The 20,231-nt window shown below is 43.6% G+C and overlaps 1 protein-coding gene across 2 annotated transcripts in view; it reads left to right on the top strand.

Annotated features, from left to right (window-relative positions):
• DRC1 (dynein regulatory complex subunit 1) overlaps nucleotides 1-20,231 on the top strand; it is a 47,741-nt gene that overhangs the window by 4,315 nt on the left and 23,195 nt on the right. For both annotated transcript variants that reach the window (XM_007470801.1, XM_007470802.1), the window contains exons 2-7: nucleotides 3,477-3,561; nucleotides 8,585-8,697; nucleotides 11,711-11,894; nucleotides 12,470-12,607; nucleotides 13,628-13,714; nucleotides 14,306-14,428. In XM_007470801.1, coding sequence (XP_007470863.1) covers nucleotides 3,477-3,561; nucleotides 8,585-8,697; nucleotides 11,711-11,894; nucleotides 12,470-12,607; nucleotides 13,628-13,714; nucleotides 14,306-14,428 — 730 coding nt within the window. The remainder of the gene's footprint in view (nucleotides 1-3,476; nucleotides 3,562-8,584; nucleotides 8,698-11,710; nucleotides 11,895-12,469; nucleotides 12,608-13,627; nucleotides 13,715-14,305; nucleotides 14,429-20,231) is intronic.

A 20,231-nucleotide genomic window follows, 5' to 3' on the forward strand; every position in this document is an offset into this window, starting at 1 on the left:
CCATGCACCACGACTACTGAAGCCCGCGCACCTAGAAAGAGCCTGTGCTCCGCAACAAGAGAAGCCACTGCAATGAGAAGCCCGCACACCACAATGAAGACCCTACGCAGCCAAAAATAAATAAATTTTTTTAAAAAAAGGATCCTCAGAGAAAAAAGAAAAGATAATTGCAAACACGAAACAAGAATAGGATGCTATTAAAATAATCTAGAGATCAAAACAGAGCTCTTGGAAATTAAAAATAATGTCAAAATGGGAAACAGTAGAAGGGTTGGGAAGTAAAGGTAATGGAATTATCTGGGCGATAGAACGAAAAGGAAAAAAGATAGAAACTAGTAGAGAAAAAGATTTTTTAAAAATTAGAGGACTAGGGCTTCCCTGGTGGCGCAGTGGTTGAGAGTCCACCTGCCGATACAGGGGACACGGGTTCGTGCCCCGGTCTGGGAGGATCCCACATGCCGCGGAGCGGCTGGGCCCGTGAGCCATGGCCGCTGAGCCTGCGCGTCTGGAGCCTGTGCTCCACAACGGGAGAGGCCACAACAGTGAGAGGCCTGCGTACCGCAAAAAAAAAAAAAAAAAAAAAAAAAATACAGGACTAGTCCAGGAGCTCTAGTATCTGCTTTCTAGATCCAGAAAGAGAGAGTTAACAGAAGGGTGGAAATGATCACTGAAAGAATTCAAGAACATTTCTCGGAACTGAAGATCCTGAGTTCCCTGGTTGAAAGGGGCCACCTGACAGCACAATGAATGAAAGTAGACCCACCCCAGGCACACCACTGAGCATGTTCAGAACACCAAGACCCAAAAGAAGGGTCCTACAAGCTTCCAGAGTGAACAGCGATGACAACAGTAATGACAACTCTCACATACAAAGAAAGGATTAAGAAACAGGATGACATCTGGTTTCGTAAATAGCCACAGTGGACACCAGAAGACAATGAGCAATGCCCTCAAAGTTCTAAAGAAAAACGGTTTTCAACCTGGAGCTCTAAACCCAGCCAAACAAGCAATTACGTTTCAATTTTTTAAGTCCTGAGAAAGGACTATGACTTGTCTGGAGGTATGGTTATTCAAGATGGCAGCTCCCATTGAGACCATATGGGTGGCAGTGGTGGGGAGGCAGTTTCCCAAAAGAGGGATCCAGCTCAAACCTGAGGAGAGAGAAGTCTGGGATGGCAACTTTAGGGAATATGATAGGTCAGCGCCGACCAAGAGAAACACAATACGTAAATTAGCATCCACATTAAAAAAATGGAACAGGTGAAATTAAATTTTGTAATTTATTTTGTTGAACTCACTATATAAAAATATTATTTTAACATGTAATCAGTATAAATCATATTGAGACCTTTTGCATTTTTTTATTGAAAGTCTTCAAAATCCATCTAGTCCATATTTTACACTCATAGCACATTTCAGTTTGGATCAGCCACATTTCAAGTGCTCAATAGCCACATGTGGTTAGTGGCTATCATATTGGACAGTGTGGCGCTAGGCAGTCAGAAATGATAAGTAAAAGGCAGCAATGGGATTAAAGCTGAAACTAGATGATAAGAATGCGTAGCACAGGTCTTTGCTCCAGGAAGTAATTGGAAGGATTATTTAGACAGAGGTGGTAATTAATTGGTGGTCAAAGTAGAAAGTCCGGTGAATTGAGTGTGTTTTGGATGGTAATGAGAACACCATTAGCCTGACAATATCTGAAGCCCTGAGTAGAATGAAACAAATGGTTTTCTCCGTAAGGGCAATGAGTAGGTTCAATAAGAGTACGGAAGTGAATGAAATGACAAGAAAAAAGAGTTTCAGTTGGATTGGGAGTGGGGTGAGGGGTGCTAACTCAATTCCAGCTCTCAAAAATGGTGTAGCACGATGTAGGGCTGTGCTGACCTTTGAACAAAGGGAAGGGAGATGGAAGTCAGGGAGAGACAAAGTCAAGAAAGAAAGAAGAGTCAAGAAAGGGATCTGCTTGTTTCACCATGGTTGAAGTCATGAGATGATGGTTTCATTTTTCTTAAGGCAGAACTGGGAATCCTCATGGCCGCTGTGTGCCAGAGGAGACAGTGGACCTCCACGATGTAAGTGGGGTGGGTATTGGTGGGGTCATTCCCCCATGCCTCCCCCAAAGAAGCCCAGAATCTGGAACTTTATCTTTCCCCCGTCATCTTTGGTCTTATTTTCTGATTAACACATACACACATATGTGCTATTTATAAAATTCATGCAATAGAAAAATGTAGAAACTATAAGTCCTCAGTAAAGTTCTCTTTCCTTAAATAATTACTGTCATCTGTTTGTCATAAATTCTTCCAAGATTTTTCCTGTGCATATGTATATAAGCCTATTTTAAGAAGAAAATCTATATTATACTTTATATATTGCTCTACAGCTGGCTCTTTTTACTTACATATTGTGGACATCTTTCTGTGCTGCTAGATAGCACATCATTTTTTTTTAATAGGCTACAATATATTTTCTTGTATTGTTGCCTCACAAGTTATTTAAACAGGCAACTATTAATATGTATGTAGAATGTTTCCACATTTCTGCTAGTAGAGAGAGTGCTGCAGTAATCATTCTTGTGCATATTTCTTTTTGAACTTGTGAAAGCTTTCTGTGGAAAGTTCGTAAAGGTTCAGTCAGATGGGAGGCCCGTGTAAGATTTGGAAAAGTCTTGCCAAATTGCCTTTTGGATGGGTTGTGACCCTTCACATTCCCACCCATGGAGTATGAATCAATGGTCACTCACAGCCTCTGCCCCGCCAGATACTATCAACTTTTAAATCTTTTCTCTTGATAGGAGAATGAGGATACCTCATAGGGTTTTCAATTTCATTTCTCTGGTTATATGTGAAGTTGAACATATCTTCAAATGTCTATTTGCCATTTGAATTTCTTCTGTAAACTGCTTGTTCACACCCTTTGCCAATTTTCCTATTTTGTCTTTTAAAAAATTTAACTTTTTAAAATTTAAGTATAGTTGATTTACAATGTTGTGTTAATGGTATTTTGTCTTTTCTGTACGGATCTGAAGGATCCCATTCTATTTTAGAGCAGAAGTTTGTCAAATATCTTTTACCAGTTTATCCCTGACTTTCAAGGATAAAATGTTTAATGTTTTTTGGCCACAACACGTGGCTTGTGGGATCTTAGTTCCCCCACCAGGGATTGAACTCCAGCCCAAGGCAGTGAAAGGGCTGAGTCCTAACCATTGGACCACCAGGGAACTCCCAAAATGTTTAAATTTTAGGAAGTAAAACCTTTCACTCTTTTTTCTTTTTTCTAACTTTGATCTTACTCTAATAGAGGTTCTGTCCTGTATTTAATTCTAGTGTCTTTACGATTGTGTTTTTTTAGTATTCAAATTTTTATCCATATAGAATATATTTTTGTATATACTGTGATGTACTATGAAATTTTATAATATAGACTCTAAGTACTAGAAGTAACTTCAGTTTCTCTACTTTTTTCCATCACAGGGAAGCGCTTGGAGAATATTTAGACGGGAAGGAGAGTGAGGAAGATCAAAGCAAGAGCTACAGACAGAAAGAAGAAAGCAGACTGGTAGGAACTGGGGAGTAACTGGGTCGCGAATGTCTTGTAGGACTGGGGCTGTGCTCTTCCTGCGCTGTGCCTTTGGCGGTCTGCAATGCCAAGCCTCGCTCCTCGCTGCTTCTCCGCTCCTGTCCTCTCCCCTCCCCCTTTCCCCTCTCCTTTCCTCAGGCTACCTTCGCAGACCTCAAGACCATCTCACTTCCCAACTCCTCCACGAATTCCTCCGCGGCGCAGGTTGAACCCTTTGACTTCCCGTCTGTTTCATTTCATTTTAGATACTTTTAGATACTTCGTTTCATTTTAGATACTTTTCTGCCTTGTATGACTTTTCGAAGATGTGTGTGCGTGCGGTGTCCCCAGTGGAACTGTAAGTTCTAGGAGAGCGAGGGCCTCTTGGTGTAGCTGTGGAGTAGGGCACAGCTTGTACCCAATAAACTCTAAAAGGAAGTCTTTGATCGCTCTCCCGTGGCGATGACAAGGGCTCCTGAGACATGAATAAAGGACTTGGAGCGAGAGGCGCAGGAGGGATAAACAGTAGTTCAAAGCAGCGCGCCGGAAGTGGCACACTGCCGCGTTTACTTAATTAATTGCACGCACAGTGACACCGTGGGCGTTGAGATATGGGAAAGAGCTCACCCAGACGGCCTGGTCAGGGAAGGTTCCACGGAGAAAGTGGGGTTTGAGCTGGGTCTTAGAAAAGTTAAATGGGATTTATAAAAGTGGAGAAGAGATCACTGCTAGCAGAAATTGAAGTGTATTTACTGGGAGAAAAAAATATTCAAATTACTGAAATATTATTATAGAGCATAGAGGTATCTAGCAATAATTGACTAACCTGTGCCGTACTGGATCAAGGATAAAATATTTTATTGTAGTGGAAAGAATATTGAACTATTATGGGTTCTTGTTCCAGATCACCTCTTTATACTTAGGGTGCTTCATCTAAAGGTTGGTGATCTCTGAGTGTTTCTGTGTAGGATAAAAAGGGTATTATATATAATATTGAAAATACTGTTGTAGTAGATACTGCTATAATCCTGAAAATACTGATACACAGTTCAGTATATTTTCAATTTTAGAGTGTAAAATTGAGTGTAAAACCAGAGAGAGAATGTTGTTTTCATCAGTAGCTTTCCCAGGTTCCTTTCACTTAGGACTTAAATCACGAAGAGTGTTGCCATTGAAGAGAAATGTATAAAGAAAATGCTACCTTTCTCAATATCAAGGTATTAACAACCAGTTCTGTCCTAAGACCTGGGCAGGAGGGGCCCCTGTCCTGCACCTTATCAATCATTTTTTTTCAATGATAGTTCTTTTCGTTTCCTGTTTAATCTTGGTCTACTCCAACTTTATAAAGATATTCTTCCATGTTTTCTTCTAGAAGCCTCATCGTTCTACTGTTTACATTTTGGTCTATAATCTAGACCAAAATGGATCTGGAATCGATTTTTGTGTGTGGTGTAAAAGTAGGGCTCAAGGTTCATTGTTTTCTAAATGGATCTTTAATTAACCCAGCACCATTTAGAGAGATCATCCTTTCCCCTCTGCATTGCAATGCACCTTTGTTGCAAATCAGGTGAGCCTACTTGTTTGTTTCTAGATTCTCTATTCTGTTCCATTGGTCAATTGTCTTTATGCCAATTCCACACTATTTTAATTACTGTAGCTGCTTGACAGGGCTTGATATCTGGTAGGGTAAGTCCTCCAACTTTGTGGTTCTTCAAGATGGTCTTGGCTGTTCTTGACGCTTTGCATTTCCATATAAATTTTAGAATTAGCTTCTCAATTTCCACCAAAAAAAAGCAGCTGGGATTTTAGTTGAGATTGGATTGAATCTATAGATCAATTTGGGAAAAAATATCTTACCAATATAGAGATTTATAATCTGTGAGGATAAATTATCCCTCCTTTTATTTAAGTATTCTTTTATTTCACTCAGCAATGTTTTATACTTTCTCTGTTTTTATTTATTTTTGGCTCCATTGGGTCTTCACTGCTGCGTGTGGGCTTTCTCTAGTTGCAGCAAGCGGGGGCTACTCTTCGTTGTGGTGCCTGGGCTTCTCATTGCGGTGGCTTCTCTTGCTGTGGAGTACAGGCCCTAGGGAGTGCGGGCTTCAGTAGTTGTGGCACGAGGGCTCAGTAGTTGTGGCTCATGGGCTTAGTTGCTCCGTGGCATGTGGGATCTTCCCGGACCAGGGATCAAACCCGTGTCCCTGTGTTGGCAGGCAGATTCTTAACCACTGCACCACCAGGGAAGTCCCTATACTTCTTCTTGAAGTTATAATTGTTCATTGTTGATTATGTAAAAGTACAATTGGTTTTTTTTTCGTTTTTGTTTTTGTTTTTTTTTGCGTCACACGGGCCTCTCACTGTTGTGGCCTCTCCCATTGTGGAGCACAGGCTCCGGACGCGCAGGCTCAGCGGCCATAGCTCACAGGCCTAGCCGCTCCGCAGCATGTGGGATCTTCCCGGACCCGGGCACGAACCCGCGTCCCCTGCATCAGCAGGCGGACTCTCAACCACTGCGCCACCAGGGAAGCCCACAATTGGTTTTTTTTTTTTTTTTTCCACAATTGGTTTTTATATATTGATCTGATATCCAGCAACCTGGTCAAATTCATTTGTTAATTCCAATAGTTTACCTGTAGGTTCTTTTTGGTTTGTTTTTTTTTACATATATAATCATCTGAAAATGACAGTTTTATCTTTTTCTGTTCAATTTTGATACCTTAAAAATTTTTTTCTTGCCTTATTGCACTAGATAGGCCCTCTAGCCCATTGAATAAAAGTGGTAATGAGGAGAGTCCTGTGTCTTGTTCTGGCCCTCCTCTGGATGCACCCCCTCAAGTGGACTTGCCTCAAGTCTACTCAGAGCCCAAGTGCCCACATTAGATCACTCTCTGAGTGTCACAGAACTCCAGATTCCCTGCCCAAATGGTTCTGAACACACTTTCAATGCCTGCATGGGCCTCTTCCCAGGGTCTGTCCTGCTCAGGGCAGACAAGGCCTCAGGGATGACCAGGGGTTTAGATGGAGCTCGCACCTGTGGTCTGGGAAATTCACATGCCTGCATCTGAAGGACTAGGAGTGTGAAGAGAATGGGGTGGGCTCCAGGCTGGTGGCCAGAGACTGGCTCTCCCCTAGCCACCAAGTTCTGAAAGGAACTCTGATATATAGTCTGAATTCAAACTAGGACTTATAAATTGTTATGAAGGTGCCAAGGTAGGTGGATAGAACATATTTAGTGGTTTATTACACCGAATTATAATTTTAAATATTTAGATATATGGTATGTGGACCTTCACTTAAACTCTCATCCTGGGTCTCAAAAATGTTAGGGGTGTGTCTGTTAATCTGATGGCAACATTTTCTATTTTACTTTGAGACTTAAATACTTGATTCAGAAATTTCTGATGTTCGCATTGTCTGAGTAGAAAATAGAAAATTGCTCAAAACTACAGGAAAGCCGTTGCTTCCTTATGCATGTAAAAACCGTTTGGCACAAGTGATAAAGCTGCAGTTGTTTAAAAAAAGCCTGGAGTACCCTGGATAGCTGGGTGGAGGTTCAGTTCTGTATTCATTAAAACTGTATTTCAAAATTTCCTTAGAAGAATGAGGTGAAATAGAGTCTCTGATCATTTCAGTGAATCCCTGGAGCAGAGATATTTATAAGTTCCTAGCTCAGAAATGATTCGAGAGTTGAAAAATTTGTAAATTCCAAAACAGACTTGGAAAAACTCAGGCATAACCTAAGGATACTTGAACTTCTTTTGAGAGGATTTATCATCTTGAAATCATGACATCACCAAAAGTTCAGGAGGGAAGGTACTGCATGTGAAATTTACCAAGAGGAATTTAGAAGGGGGGTACCAGTAGCAAAATTCCTGGGCCTTTGAGGGAGGGGGCAGTACAGTTGGCTACAATTCTCTCCTGTATTAGAACACCTATAGCAAGAGGTTCCACGGAACATTAGCTTAAACAAGGTAGAAGCTTATTTCTCTGGTTCACGTAATAAACAGCTCAGAGCAGAAATAGTCTAGGGCTGATATGGGGGTTCCTTTGAGGTTGGGAACCTCACCTCCTTCCACCCTTGCTTAGGTTGCCTTCGTCTGCTCACCACGTCATACTTTAGCATCACATGCCAGCCTGGGAGACAGAGAAAAAGGGGGCAGCAGAAGGCACACCTTTCCCCTTCAAGGCACAATTCAGAAGTGGCACATACACTTCTGCTCATGTGTTATTGGTCAGATTGCATTCTAGCTGCAAGGGAGGTTGGGAGATGTATCTATTTTGGGAGGTCAAATGCCTAGCTAAAATTTGGGTGTTCTGTTATTAAAAGAAGAGGGGGAAATGGACATTGGAGGACAACTATTATTATGTGTCTCACATCCCCAGCTGAGCTTCTTAGAAAGGACCCTGGCAGTGTCAGTCACTTGGAGACCTGCTGGGGAAAGTGCTGAGATGTACCCAGAGCGGATGCCCGCGTGCTGATAGGCTGGTCCCTCCTTTAACGAGAATAAACTAAAGTACATCCAGAATTGCAGAGTGCTATTAAATTGTAAGCTGTAACATCACATCACAAGTGTCCTGATGGCAACAGGTTGCTAAGTAGATGCTACGCTTTAAAGTCTTAAGGTAGATTTTTTTTTAATATTTATTTTTTATTTTTTAATTAATTTATTTTTGCCTGTGTCAGGTCTTAGTTGCGGCACGTGGGCTTCTCTTTAGTTGTGGCGTGTGGGTTTTCTCTCTCTAGCTGTGGCGCGGGCTCCAGAGCGCATGGGCTCTGTAGTTTGCAGCACACGGGCTCTCTAGTTGAGGCACACGGGCTTAGTTTCTCCGCAGCACGTGGGATCTCAGTTCCCCGATCAGGGATCGAACCCACGTCCCCAGCATTGGAAGGCAGATTCTTTACCACTGGACCACCAGGGATGTCCCTTAAGGTAGCTTTTAATTCCTGCTTGGTTGGACTGAACACCTACAGACAGTTGTGCAAATGTTTCTAACTTTATAAATTCTTATTTGTTTTCAGAAATTGGCTAAACTGCTGCTCTGTGGCACTGAGTTGGTGACAAATATCCAGGTAGCTGCAGATATCAGAGAGGTCCACAGGAGAGTCGAGGAAGAGGAGATAAAGCGTCAGAGGTGAGGGTGAGGACCCCCCCACTGGCTCTGCAGTGGAGTATCTCCTCTCTGGGTCCTCAAATTCTCCCTGTCTTTTGTCAAACCTAGTCTAGTAGAATCCACTTCTTGCCCCTTACGAATCCTCCCTCCTTCTTTCTTTCCTTCCCTCTCTCCCTCCCTCGTTGCTTCCCTCCTCCTAAGTATTACCTTCTTAATGTGTACCAAGCCCTTTGGATACAAAGAGGAGTGGACATGGCCTCTGCTCTTGATGTACACAGTCTAGTAGAGCCAGATGTGCAAACGCCCAACCATGATTTGTGTTAAAGGTATGTATAAGAGTCGTGGAAACACATATGAGGAGGCCTTTAATTCTCTCTGGAGCGATTAGAGAAAACTTTCCAGGCAAAGTGATATTTGAGTTGGGCCATAAGGGATGAGGAGGAGTTGGAGTCAAGGAATGGACATTTTAGGAGCAACTTGGGCAGAGGCGTGAGATTGCGTGATGTTTGGGAATGGCATGAGAGTGAGGGATGTACGGGGGGTGGTGGAAGAAAAGAGACGAGGCTGAGAAGGTACATTAGGCTGTTCTGGGTTTAAATTAATCATAACAACCAGATCCATAAACACTATGTACAAATGTAACAGCGTGTTAAAGAATGGTAAAGACTCCATGCCTGGAAGGACAGAGGGTCAGAGGGACGATGGGGTCCCGTGGCCGACCCTCAGCTCCAGGCCTTGGCAGGCAGGCTGTGGGCGCACCCATCTCCCACGGCTCAGCTTGCCTGACGGAGGCAGGCGTAAACTGCTTAGGAGTCAGCTTCTAAGTTTTGTTTGCCCACAGAAGACCGATAGCAGCAGGAACAGAGGTTCTCATGTAATCTCTTCCTTTGGCTTGTTCTTCAATTAATTTCCTACCTATAGTCCAATTACAAGAACAGCCCATGGGGCCATTTTGCTCATCTCAGTAGGTACATACACAGTACAATTTTTTTTTTGATTGATTGATTTTTATTTATGTATTTTTGGCTGCCTTGGGTCTTTGCTGCCGTGCGCAGGCTTCTCACTGAGGTGGCTTCTCTTGTCGTGAAGTGCGGGCTCTAGGCACGTGGGCTTCAGTAGTTGTGGCATGAGGGCTCAGTAGTTGTGGTGCATGGGCTTAGTTGCTCCACAGCATGTGGGATCTTCCCGGACCAGGGCTCGAACCCGTGTCCCCTGCATTGGCAGGTGGATTCTTAACCACTGCGCCACCAGAGAAGTCCCCACAGTACAATTTAACAATATTTTCAGTTGTTTAACTTAAGTCGTTCTCCCCACCAGCAACTTTGCCAGTGCCACCAAGATATAATTTATTCTTGAAACTTCCCACAGTCTGTCATGGCTTGTACCAGGGACTGAATTGGCAGGGACAGCTGCAGAAAGTCCCTGAGGGCCCCGTTGAGGAGTTAGGCTTCTCCTGCAGCCACTGAGGAAAAATGGAAGGTCGCTAGTGGCAGAGTTACAAGATAAATGTGGGTTCTGGAAAGATAATCTGACAGCTGTTTCTCATTTTTTAGAAAAAAAAGTTAATTGAATTATAAGATGTACTATGTACCCTAGCTTGGAAGGTGGGAAGGACAGAGGGGATCATAAGATAATTATGTTGTGATTCTTGTCCTTAAGGGAGTTTGAACCCTCGTTTGGAGACAGTCTCATAGAAGGACAGTCTGTTAAAGTTGGGAGAGGGTCGCAGGCATATGTCCTGGCCCCTGTTCTCAGAAGGGGCCTCACATCTCAGCCTGAGAACACCCTCTTTCTATCCAGCCCCGTCCTCAGTGTTCTCCATCACATGGTTTCTTTGGAATTTCTGGAATTCTGGGAGATCATCTCTATTTTCCATTACTAATGGTGGAGTTTTCCTTTTTGTATGTTCCACTGGTCATTTATTGATAATTTGGGAGAGGAATGGCCAGACAGTTGAGGTCATGTCAATAGTAAACAATAATGAGTGCCATTTGTTAAGTGACTACTGTGCTGGGAATAATTTTATTTAATCCTGACAACAGCCATAGGAAGGTAGTGATAAGTGGAATATTTATAAATGGAATGGAATATTTATAAATGGAATATTTCCTGCCATATTAATAAACAAAGGATGTCACAGTCATCAAGGATTGCAGCTCTCCAGCATGAGCCAGTGAGCCCTGAGGAGACTCAGTGTTGAAAAGAATACCTGCTATCTAGCAGCCATCAGACTGCAGCCACTCCCTGCAGTGAGCCCTGAGGAAACTCAGGATGTGTCAGGATGCTGGCCCCAGATAGCTGAGGTGCATATCAAAGGAATGATTTGAGTGAGCCCAGACTCTTGCATCTTCCCATACATAGAAAACCGCTAAATTCCTTAACTTGAGATAGCTGGTTTCCTTTAACAATAATCTTTTGACGTCCCCAACTACCTGCAAAACTCCTATTTATCCCGGCTCCTCCCAGAGCCTCCCAGGAGCAATTTCTCAGAGTTATCTGAAACTCTGTCTCCCGGGCTGCAGTCCTCATTTTGTCCCCAATAAAACTTAACTCGCAATTCTCACGTTGTGCATTTTAAGTCAACAGTTGATCCTTTCATCCTCTCTGTTCTACAGATGTGAAAAATGGGGCCTGCAGAAGTTAAGCAATTTCTCTAAAGTTAAGAGCCAAGTAGCAAAATCAGTATTTGAACACAAGCTATGGGACTTGTGACCAAGTGGTTAACTACTGTGTGTCACCATCTTACTCAGAAGTATGTGACAAATTGACTCTTGATCTGTGTGTGTGTGTGTGTGTGTGTGTGTGTGTGTGTGTGTGTGTGTACAGCCTTAATGTTGACCCATTTTTGTTATGTGTCACTTTGTTTATTCGGTCTCAGTTACTTAGAGTCAAGCATTAGACTAAAAGAAGATTTCTCAGAGCCCGGTTCGGTTTTCAGGCAGAGCTGGGTACCCGGCCCTGTTTTACAGACCCTAGAGAACCAGCCTGCTTTCTTGGAAGGCAGCCTCAGGAGCTGGGCTGTTTGTATTTGCAGACTTGAAAAGCTGGAGAATGAGGTCAAGACGAGTCAGGACAAATTTGATGAGATCACCGTGAAGTGGGAGGAGGGCAAACAGAAGAGAATCCCCCAGGACCTGTGGGAAATGCTCAACGCCCAGCAGGTGCACTGCGCTGGGCTGATAGAAGATAAGAACAAGCTGATCAGCGAGTTACAGCAGGCAAGAGCCTGGCCCTCGGTCCTGGCTGCCGGGGATGGAGCTGGGGGATGTTAGCTTCTCCTGAATGGAGAAAGGCGGAGGCTTTACTTCATTACCCAGAATGCGATATAGCTCAGGCAATACACTTTTTTTAAATTTATTTTTTATTGAGGTATGGTTGAATTACAATGTTGTGTTAATTACTGCTGGACAGCAAAGTGACTCAGTTATACATATATATGTTCTTTTTCATATTCTTTTCCATTATGGCTTGTCACAGGATATTGTTCATTGCTTAGCTGGAGCACCCTGGGCTTTCTGGGAGGCTGCAGGGAGATTTGCAGCAAGTAGTCATTGAGGGGTCTGATCCTGTGCTGCTCGTTCAGGCTTTGCCCCGAGCTGAGTCCATGGCCTCCAGACACCCCAGCCTCTCCCGAGCACCTTCCCGTTGTGCAGTTATAATTCCTAGCGCATGATGCTGATGGGAGGAGTCCCCCATCCCCCGCCACCGCCGCCCCGCCCCGGGGTGAGGTGAGGCTGGCAACTTCTGGCTTCTGTCTCAGTTGATGACCAGCCTTTGACGTGCTCTTCTCCAGGAGTTAGAAACAAAGCATGACCAGTACGTGAAGGATTTGAAGAAACAGTCGGGTGACATCTGCCTGCTCCTGGAGAGGATGGAAGAGCAGGTGAAAAATGTGATGAAAGCCTTTCGCCAGGAGCTCCAACACATCGAGGTGAGGTGATGGCATGCGTGAGAGCTGCCCTCTGCCCCTGGGAGGCCCCTGGGAGGAGTCCCCTGGGAGGTGGCTGCCTGTGGCCTAACCACCCAGGGAGGGCCTCCAGACATCTTGGTCCTCTCATTGCTGTCTCTACTCTAGCGTTTCATTCACTTACTTATTGATACATTCACTCCTCCAACAAATATGCAAGTGTCTACTAAACGGCAAGCACTGTGCCAGGGGCTGGAGATACAACCACGGACAAAGCCCTGGATGAAGCCTGTATTCTAGCAGGAGACAGCTAGACAATAGAGATAAATTACTAAGTATATAAGTTGACAGGTGTGATAAGCACTTGGAAAGAAAATAAAAGAGGGGTAAGAGATGTGGAGGAGGGAGATTAGTGCTCCAGAAGCAACAGGCATTTGTGAGCCATTTATTTGATGTGTTTATGATAGTCACGGATGGAGGGAGAGGAAAGGGGCATGCCAAACAGGATCCAGGAACCAATATTCTGGATTTGCATGAAATGTTAAGGATTGAGATCGAGACAGACCTTTCCACAATGGAAGAGAGCCAAGAGGTGGGGGCCTGTCTCTTTGGATTATTACAGACTCATTTCTGCATTCCTGAGTCTACCCCATCCCCTGTTCTGTGAGCTCCATGCTGCCTTTGCTTCATGGGAACCCCAGCCATAGCAATGCTCTAACCCGAGTCCCGGCTGAAGACATGCCAGGGTTGGCCCTGTGACTGCAAGGCGCTGACCTTTCCTCAGCTTCCTGCCTCACTTATCCAATTGACACAGGGCAGCTGGCACATTTCCTCTCACAGTCTGTGTGAAGTATAGATTTCGTAACACTTTCCACGCAACTCATTCCACAGTCTTTTGGTTGCATGAAACTTGGCAAGTCTGCCTTTGGATTTGACTTCGTGGGTGGCAATGTTGCACTGGTGCTGTTGTCTGAGATTTCTTTGATGCTGTGGGACCTGCGTAATTAAAACAGACACAAGAGCCCTTTTCCTTCTGGGTCGCAGAATGCATTTGAGGTGGAGCGACAGGAGCTGCTGACCAGCAATAAGAAGAAATGGGAGCAGGCCCTGCAGGCTCACAATGCCAAAGAGGTCAAGGGGCGGCCGATGGGGGAGGGGGCAGGGGTGTCAAGGGTGGTCCATAGGGTCTGGGGTGATTCCTCTTGTGGCTGAATTTGCTAGCCTTTTTGGACCTTGGGGAGGAGTGCCATGGCCAACATCCCTGACTGCACCTGCCAGTTAACCAGTGGGGACTGCGGATGGCGCTCTCTTGTGGTGGTGGTCAGTACCACCCGTGCAGCCCGCTGTGGTTTCCACAGTCCTCCCACTCTCTATTTCCTGGGTATCTCCCGCAACCATGGCTATTTGCCACCCACGATGATATTTTAAGACACATTTTAAAGGGTGTGGGGTTTTCGCTTTATTTCAGAGACGTAAAGAACAAAGAAATAATATGACCAATTTCCACTGGGTATTTTTTTTTTTTTTTTAGAAATACAAATGTCTGACTGCAGGGTCTGCCTTCCTCTTAGAGTTTCTGGAGTAGAACCCTATTAGGCAATACAGGCCATAGCCTGTGAGTTCAAAGCCTTGGGGCACAGGGGTTCTGAGGGCAGACGGACTCCCTCCACAGTCGGAACAGGGACGGGACTTGCTCTTCCCCTTGTCTCCCTGTGCCTTCAGATGGAGTATCTCACGCACCGCATCAAGAAAGTGGAGGACCACGAGAAGCAGCTCAACAAGCAGAGGATCTGGGACTGCGAAGAGTACAACACGATCAAGATCAAGCTGGAGCAGGACGTGCAGGTGTGACTTGCGTCTGGGCGGCTCAGCAGGCGGAGAGCACCTGTGAATGTCTCTTCCTTAGCAACCACCCATAATATTCTAGAGCTAGTCCATTCAACCAGTACTTACTTGTTATCTGCTCTCTTTTAAATGATTGTCTTTGAAGGAGCTCATGTACAGGATACACGTGGAGGAATGCTTTCGTTAATAAACCAGTGGAAAACTGCCAAGATGCTGAAGGGGTCTGGCAACCATGGCAAGTGAGGGATCGTTGAGAGAATTGTGTATTTGAAGGGAAAATGTCCCTACGGTCAGGTAGCTATAGCTGTGTCACACGGCCAGTGCTAGGACAGCCACCGTCCAATGGGCGTCTACCGTATCCCAGACACTTAACACAAAGTATCTCTAACCCTCGCAGTCACGTGAAGGGGAGAAATCACTAATGGCATTTTATAGACGAGGAAACTGAGGCTCAGAGACAAGGCTACTTGTCTGGTAAATGGTAAGCCCTGGATTGAAACCCAGTTCTGTGTGCCTCAGTAGCCTGTATCCTTCCCAACATGCCAAACAGCCCCCTGACTGATGGTTGAACGTAGCAGTAAGGCAGGCTCTGACTCACCATAAGAAACAACCTCCTCATACTTAGAACTGTCTAATACAGAAAAGGGTCAGCCCACAAAACAAAGAGTCCCTTATCTCATAAAGTATTCACAGGCTGAATGACTATGTCTGTCTTCAGTGTAGAAGGATTCCTGCCGTGGGAAGGACGTTAGATTTTTCTAGTTTCTAAAGTTCTTTCCAAACCTAGGATTCTGTATTTCAAAATTGGTTAAAAAAAAAAAAAAAACCTAATTATATTTAGATGTAATATAATTGTGTCTTAATATTCAAGCATGTTCATGTTCTATTCATTTCAGTCTTTATCTAGAAAAACGTGTTAGATTAAAGCCTTTCCACATAGCCTTTGGTAGAATTTCAGGTCTTAACTCCTCTTGTAGCTTTATATAACGTGGTTAAATTAAAAAACCCTCTTAGCGAATTCCCTGGCAGTCCAGTGGTTAGGACTCGCGCTCTCACTGCCGTGGCCTTGGGTTCAGTCCCTGGTCGGGAACTAGGATCCCGAAAGCCACAAGGCAAGGCCTAAAAAAAAGCAACCCCCGCCCCCAAACCCTATTAGATTACAAATATTTTTCCAGTTGAGAATTTTCTTGAGTCTTTCTTATATTAATGTCACGGAGCTGAGCATTAGACAAAGGACAGTAGAAGTCTGTAAGAAAGCAGCGCTGCTTCTGTGGGCTGTACACATTACACTTAAAATGAAAATGGCTATTGTTAAGCTTTCTGAAGTTATCTTGATTCTACGATCATTTATATGACAAAAGTACATACTGTTGGCCTCAAACAGTGAAATAATGGAAACTCATGTTCTTTTTTGTTGTTCTTTTGTTTTGTTTTTCCTTTTGTGGTAAAGACCTTTAATATAAGATCTACCCTCTTAGCAAATTTTTAAATATACAGTACAGTACTGTTGATCATAAGCCCTCTGTTGTACATTTCCAGAATTTATTCATCTTGCATAACTGAAACTTTGTACCCTTTGACCAATACCTCCTCATCTTCCCCTTCTCCAGCCCCTGGCAGCCCCTCCTAGCAAATTCTACTCTCTGCTTCTAGGAGTTTGATTATTTTAGATCCTACATGTAAGTGAGATCATGCAGTATTTGTCTTTCTGTGTCTGGCTTATTTCACTTAACATAACGTCCTGCATGTCCATTTATGTTGCTACAAATGGCAGGATTTCCTTTTTCTTTTAAAGGCTGAATAATATGCCATTGTATATATATACCACTTTTAAAAAATCCATTAGTTCTTCATCGGGCATTTAGGTTGTTTCTATACCTTGGCTATTGTGAATAATGCTACAATGAATGTGGGAGTGCAGATATCTCTTCGAGATCAATTTTTTTGGGTATATACCCAGAAGTGGGATTACTGGATCAAATGGTAGTTCTATTTTTAATTTTTTGAGGAACCTCCATATTGTTTCCTTAGCGGCTGCACCAGTTTGCATTCCCACCAGCAGCACAGAAGGATTCTCTTTTCTCCACATCCTCGCCAACACTTGCCGTCCTTTGTTTTTTGATAAACAGCCATGCTAATAGGTGTGAGGTGTTACCTCATTGTGGTTTTGATTTGCATTTCCCTGATGATTAGTGATGAGCATCTTTTCATATGCCTGTTGGCCATCTGCATATCTTTGGAGAAATGGCTCTTCAGGTCCTTTGCCCATTTTCTAACTGAGTACTTTTTTGCTATTGAGCTGTAGGAGTGGAACCTCATGTTCTTAACCCAATGTGCAAATGCTTGAACGAAGCCAAAAAATTCTGGGACGTGGGGAGATTATAGAGGTTAGGGGGTAAGACTAGGGAGGTGAGGGGCAGAGAGGCAGGTAGCCTGGGAGACCTGGCTTTCCTGGCTCCCTCTGTCTGGAGGGACTAACAGTGGAGTGTGGGTATGCAGGAGGCAGGCAGATGGAGATTCTCAGAGTGGGAAAGTGTGTGCAGTTCCTCTGTGTAACAGTTCCTTCCTGTGTTAGAGTTGAGTATACTGTACCACACTCCACCCTTTAGCTGGGAAAAGGTAATCAAATCAGGGATTACCCATATTGCAATATGTGGAATATTTTAGTAGACTGAACTTTATCATAGTGCCTCTGAGCTGTATTCACTAGATAGTAAAGTTAAATAGTGTCGATTTTTGTCAAAAAGATAACGGCATGCAGCTCAATTCCTAACACTAATTCACAGCACTGTCTCAGTTCTAAAATATGGAGCCAAAATTTTTGCAAACCACAGAAATACAAAGGATCCAATACACATAGATATGGTTTGATAGGTGAAGCATAAGAAGTAAAAATAAGAAGATGCACTTTTCAAGTGCTTACTGCTAGCAAGGTCACACTAGCAAAGAATGAAGATTTTACCACTGCTGCCCACCAGCCCAAAATAAAACTGCTAGAAACACTTAGTTCTTCATGCAGGAAGCAAATGGTTTTTAGTTTTAGGCCTTACCTGCTCATTTAAAATTGTGAAATGGTTTAGTTCAACTTTAATACCAGAATATTCATCACAAAAAGTTAAATACAAGTTATTTATTTAACAAGTATTGTGAACTTACATGGTGCAAAGCGTAAAAATAAATAAGATACAATTTCTGTCCTTAAGAAATTTACAATCTTTTGAGCGAGAAAGCAAGCTACATAAATAGTATAAATAGTATAAAAGAGTGAGCAACAGGGAAGAAAAGGGTAAGCAAGAGTGTGGGATGGAGAGTCTGCAGTTCCAAATGGAATCCAGGGGTTCCCTCCCATCCCCACAGGGCTGAGATCAGTGATAAAGAGGCTCAGTGGGGTCTTTAGAATCAGCTGAGAAGGCCAGAGAGAAAGGCTGTTCTAAATTTTCATTCTGCTGGGGCGTTATTGGCAACCGGCGGCGTCAGCCCAGGGTAGGAGATGGCTCCAGAAAGCAGCTTCCTTGCTCCTACTGCCCCAGGAAAAAGAGGGGAAAAGGGAGGTGCGATCAACACCTGGAGTACGTGCAACATTGAAGGATTTTCATGGCAGGTTAGATTGTAATCTTCATAAATTATTCCCCCAAACTAACCATGATGTTTTGCCATTAGTCTTGGGAACATGGAGTACAACTTTGCAAAATACCTTTGGATAAATAATAAGCACAAGCATTTAACAAGATCGATTACAACTTTTTTGGTATTAAAAATATCTAAACTTTATTTTATTTAACATCTTTATTGGAGTATAATTGCTTTACATTGTTGTGTTAGTTTCTGCTGTATAACAAAGTGAATCAGCTATACATATACATATATCCCCATATCTCCTCCCTCTTGCGTCTCCCTTCCTCCCACCCTCCCTATCCCACCCCTCTAGGAGGTCACAAAGCACCGAGCTGATCTCCCTGTGTGATGCAGCTGCTCCCCACTAGCTATCTATTTTACATTTGGTAGTGTATATATGTCCATGCCACTCTCTTACTTCAGATTACAAATTTTTAAGATGAAACTATACTCAAGGTATGACAATCAAGGACAGCTATATATTGAGACTAAAACCTGTGATAATTAACAATAGACTCACTGGTACTAAAATTATCACGAGCAGAAGGTGTTGCAAACAAATAATGAGTAACAGAATTCGTGTAATTGCCTTCTGTAGACGCGGAACTGCAAGAGGCAGGAGACCGTGATTAGTTCTGTAAATTCATCAACAGCACTGCCAGCCACTCCTAAGTGGCATCACGAACGTGAAGCGCCCTGTGGTGGTCTTGGGACAGAGTGGAGGTGAAGGGAGGGCTGATGTGTGATCTGTGTATATGCTGCATCACTCGTTCCTCCAGGTGTCGGTTCCCTAAGAGCATTAGCAAAGAGCAAGAGCAAATGTTTTCAACAAGAGGAAATAAAATCGGCGAATAAAATTCAACTGCATGCACATGCAGAACACTGTAAATTAAAACAGTCAGGTGACGGATTATAATTATTATATATATATTTGTCTATAAAATCAGCTCAGATTTAAGGTCTTCCAGGCCACATCGAGTGGCTGGTTAGCTCAGTTGGTTAGAATGTGGTGCTAATAAGTTCCTGCAGGTCACAAAGAAAAAGACATGGCCTAATTACTTTTGTTCAGAGTTTTGTAAACTGTGTTCAGCTAGGTGAAATATTGGTGGTTTCACAAGACCAACAAAAAAAGTGATGCCAGTGATAATTTTTTCCTTTCAAGATGTGTTATGTAGGAAAAATAGAGTCCATTTACATAATTATTATGTAGTAATCTGCCTTTCGAATGAAATTCACATGAGAATTCATATGGTAGGGCTCTCACATTTATAACTCATGTGCTCTTGCTGTGTTATAAGTATAAAAACTGTTCTATGGCCAAGTAAGTTTGGGAAATTCTGTTTCAGTGACAGGGGCTCATTGCAAAGCTCTAGGAAGAAAGAGGTCACCGGACATGGTCAGAGCAGACACCCAGGTACTCAGGGTCATGGAGCTCCTGGGTGCCTCCGTCCCAGCAAAGCCTGGTACTCATTCATTGTCATTCCAAATCCAGAGCAGCTCTGGAGACCCTCCTTCTCGGTGAGTGTTCACCCTTTCTCAGATTGTCTCCATCCAACAATGAGCTTTTCTGTTGCACTTCTGTGCCAAGCCACGTTGACGAATGGCCTCCCCAGCGTCCAGGGCTGGTCACACTTAAAGTAGTGGGCTGGTTTCGTTTGGGGCACGGCGGCATAAATCATCATGACTTTGTAGGAAGAATTGCTGAGAGTCCCTTTCCCCACTCGGCACTCACAGTCATCCCTAGAAGGGTCCAGGGCCCAGAGCAGTGGCTCAGGCTGGGACCACCCCAGATAATTGCACTTGAGCTGAGCTATGCCTTCAGAACCTTCCATAGGCTCTTTGGGATAATATTCAAGTCAGGAATTTCTAAATTAAACTTTAATCCTGCTCAGGAGGAGTGGGGTGCGGCTCCCGACAGCTCCCTACCCAAGGGCTGGGCCTGCCCTGCACAGTGCTGAGAGCTGACGGGGTGGGGAAGCGGGTACTTGCACACGGCCAGTGGGGTGTGAACTGTAAATTGCTTTGTGGAGAGCTTTTGAACTTCACTTCTGAGAACCTACCTTAAGGAAATAAACAAAATACCCCCAAAGATTTAAATGTAATTCTTCCCACCATTATTTTATAACATTGAAGATTATCAAAACAATTAAATGTGTTTATACATTTATAAATATATATACTGTAGGGA

This window comes from Lipotes vexillifer, unplaced genomic scaffold (assembly GCF_000442215.2).
Source record: "Lipotes vexillifer unplaced genomic scaffold, Lipotes_vexillifer_v1.1 scaffold717, whole genome shotgun sequence".
Taxonomy (NCBI): domain Eukaryota; kingdom Metazoa; phylum Chordata; class Mammalia; order Artiodactyla; family Lipotidae; genus Lipotes; species Lipotes vexillifer.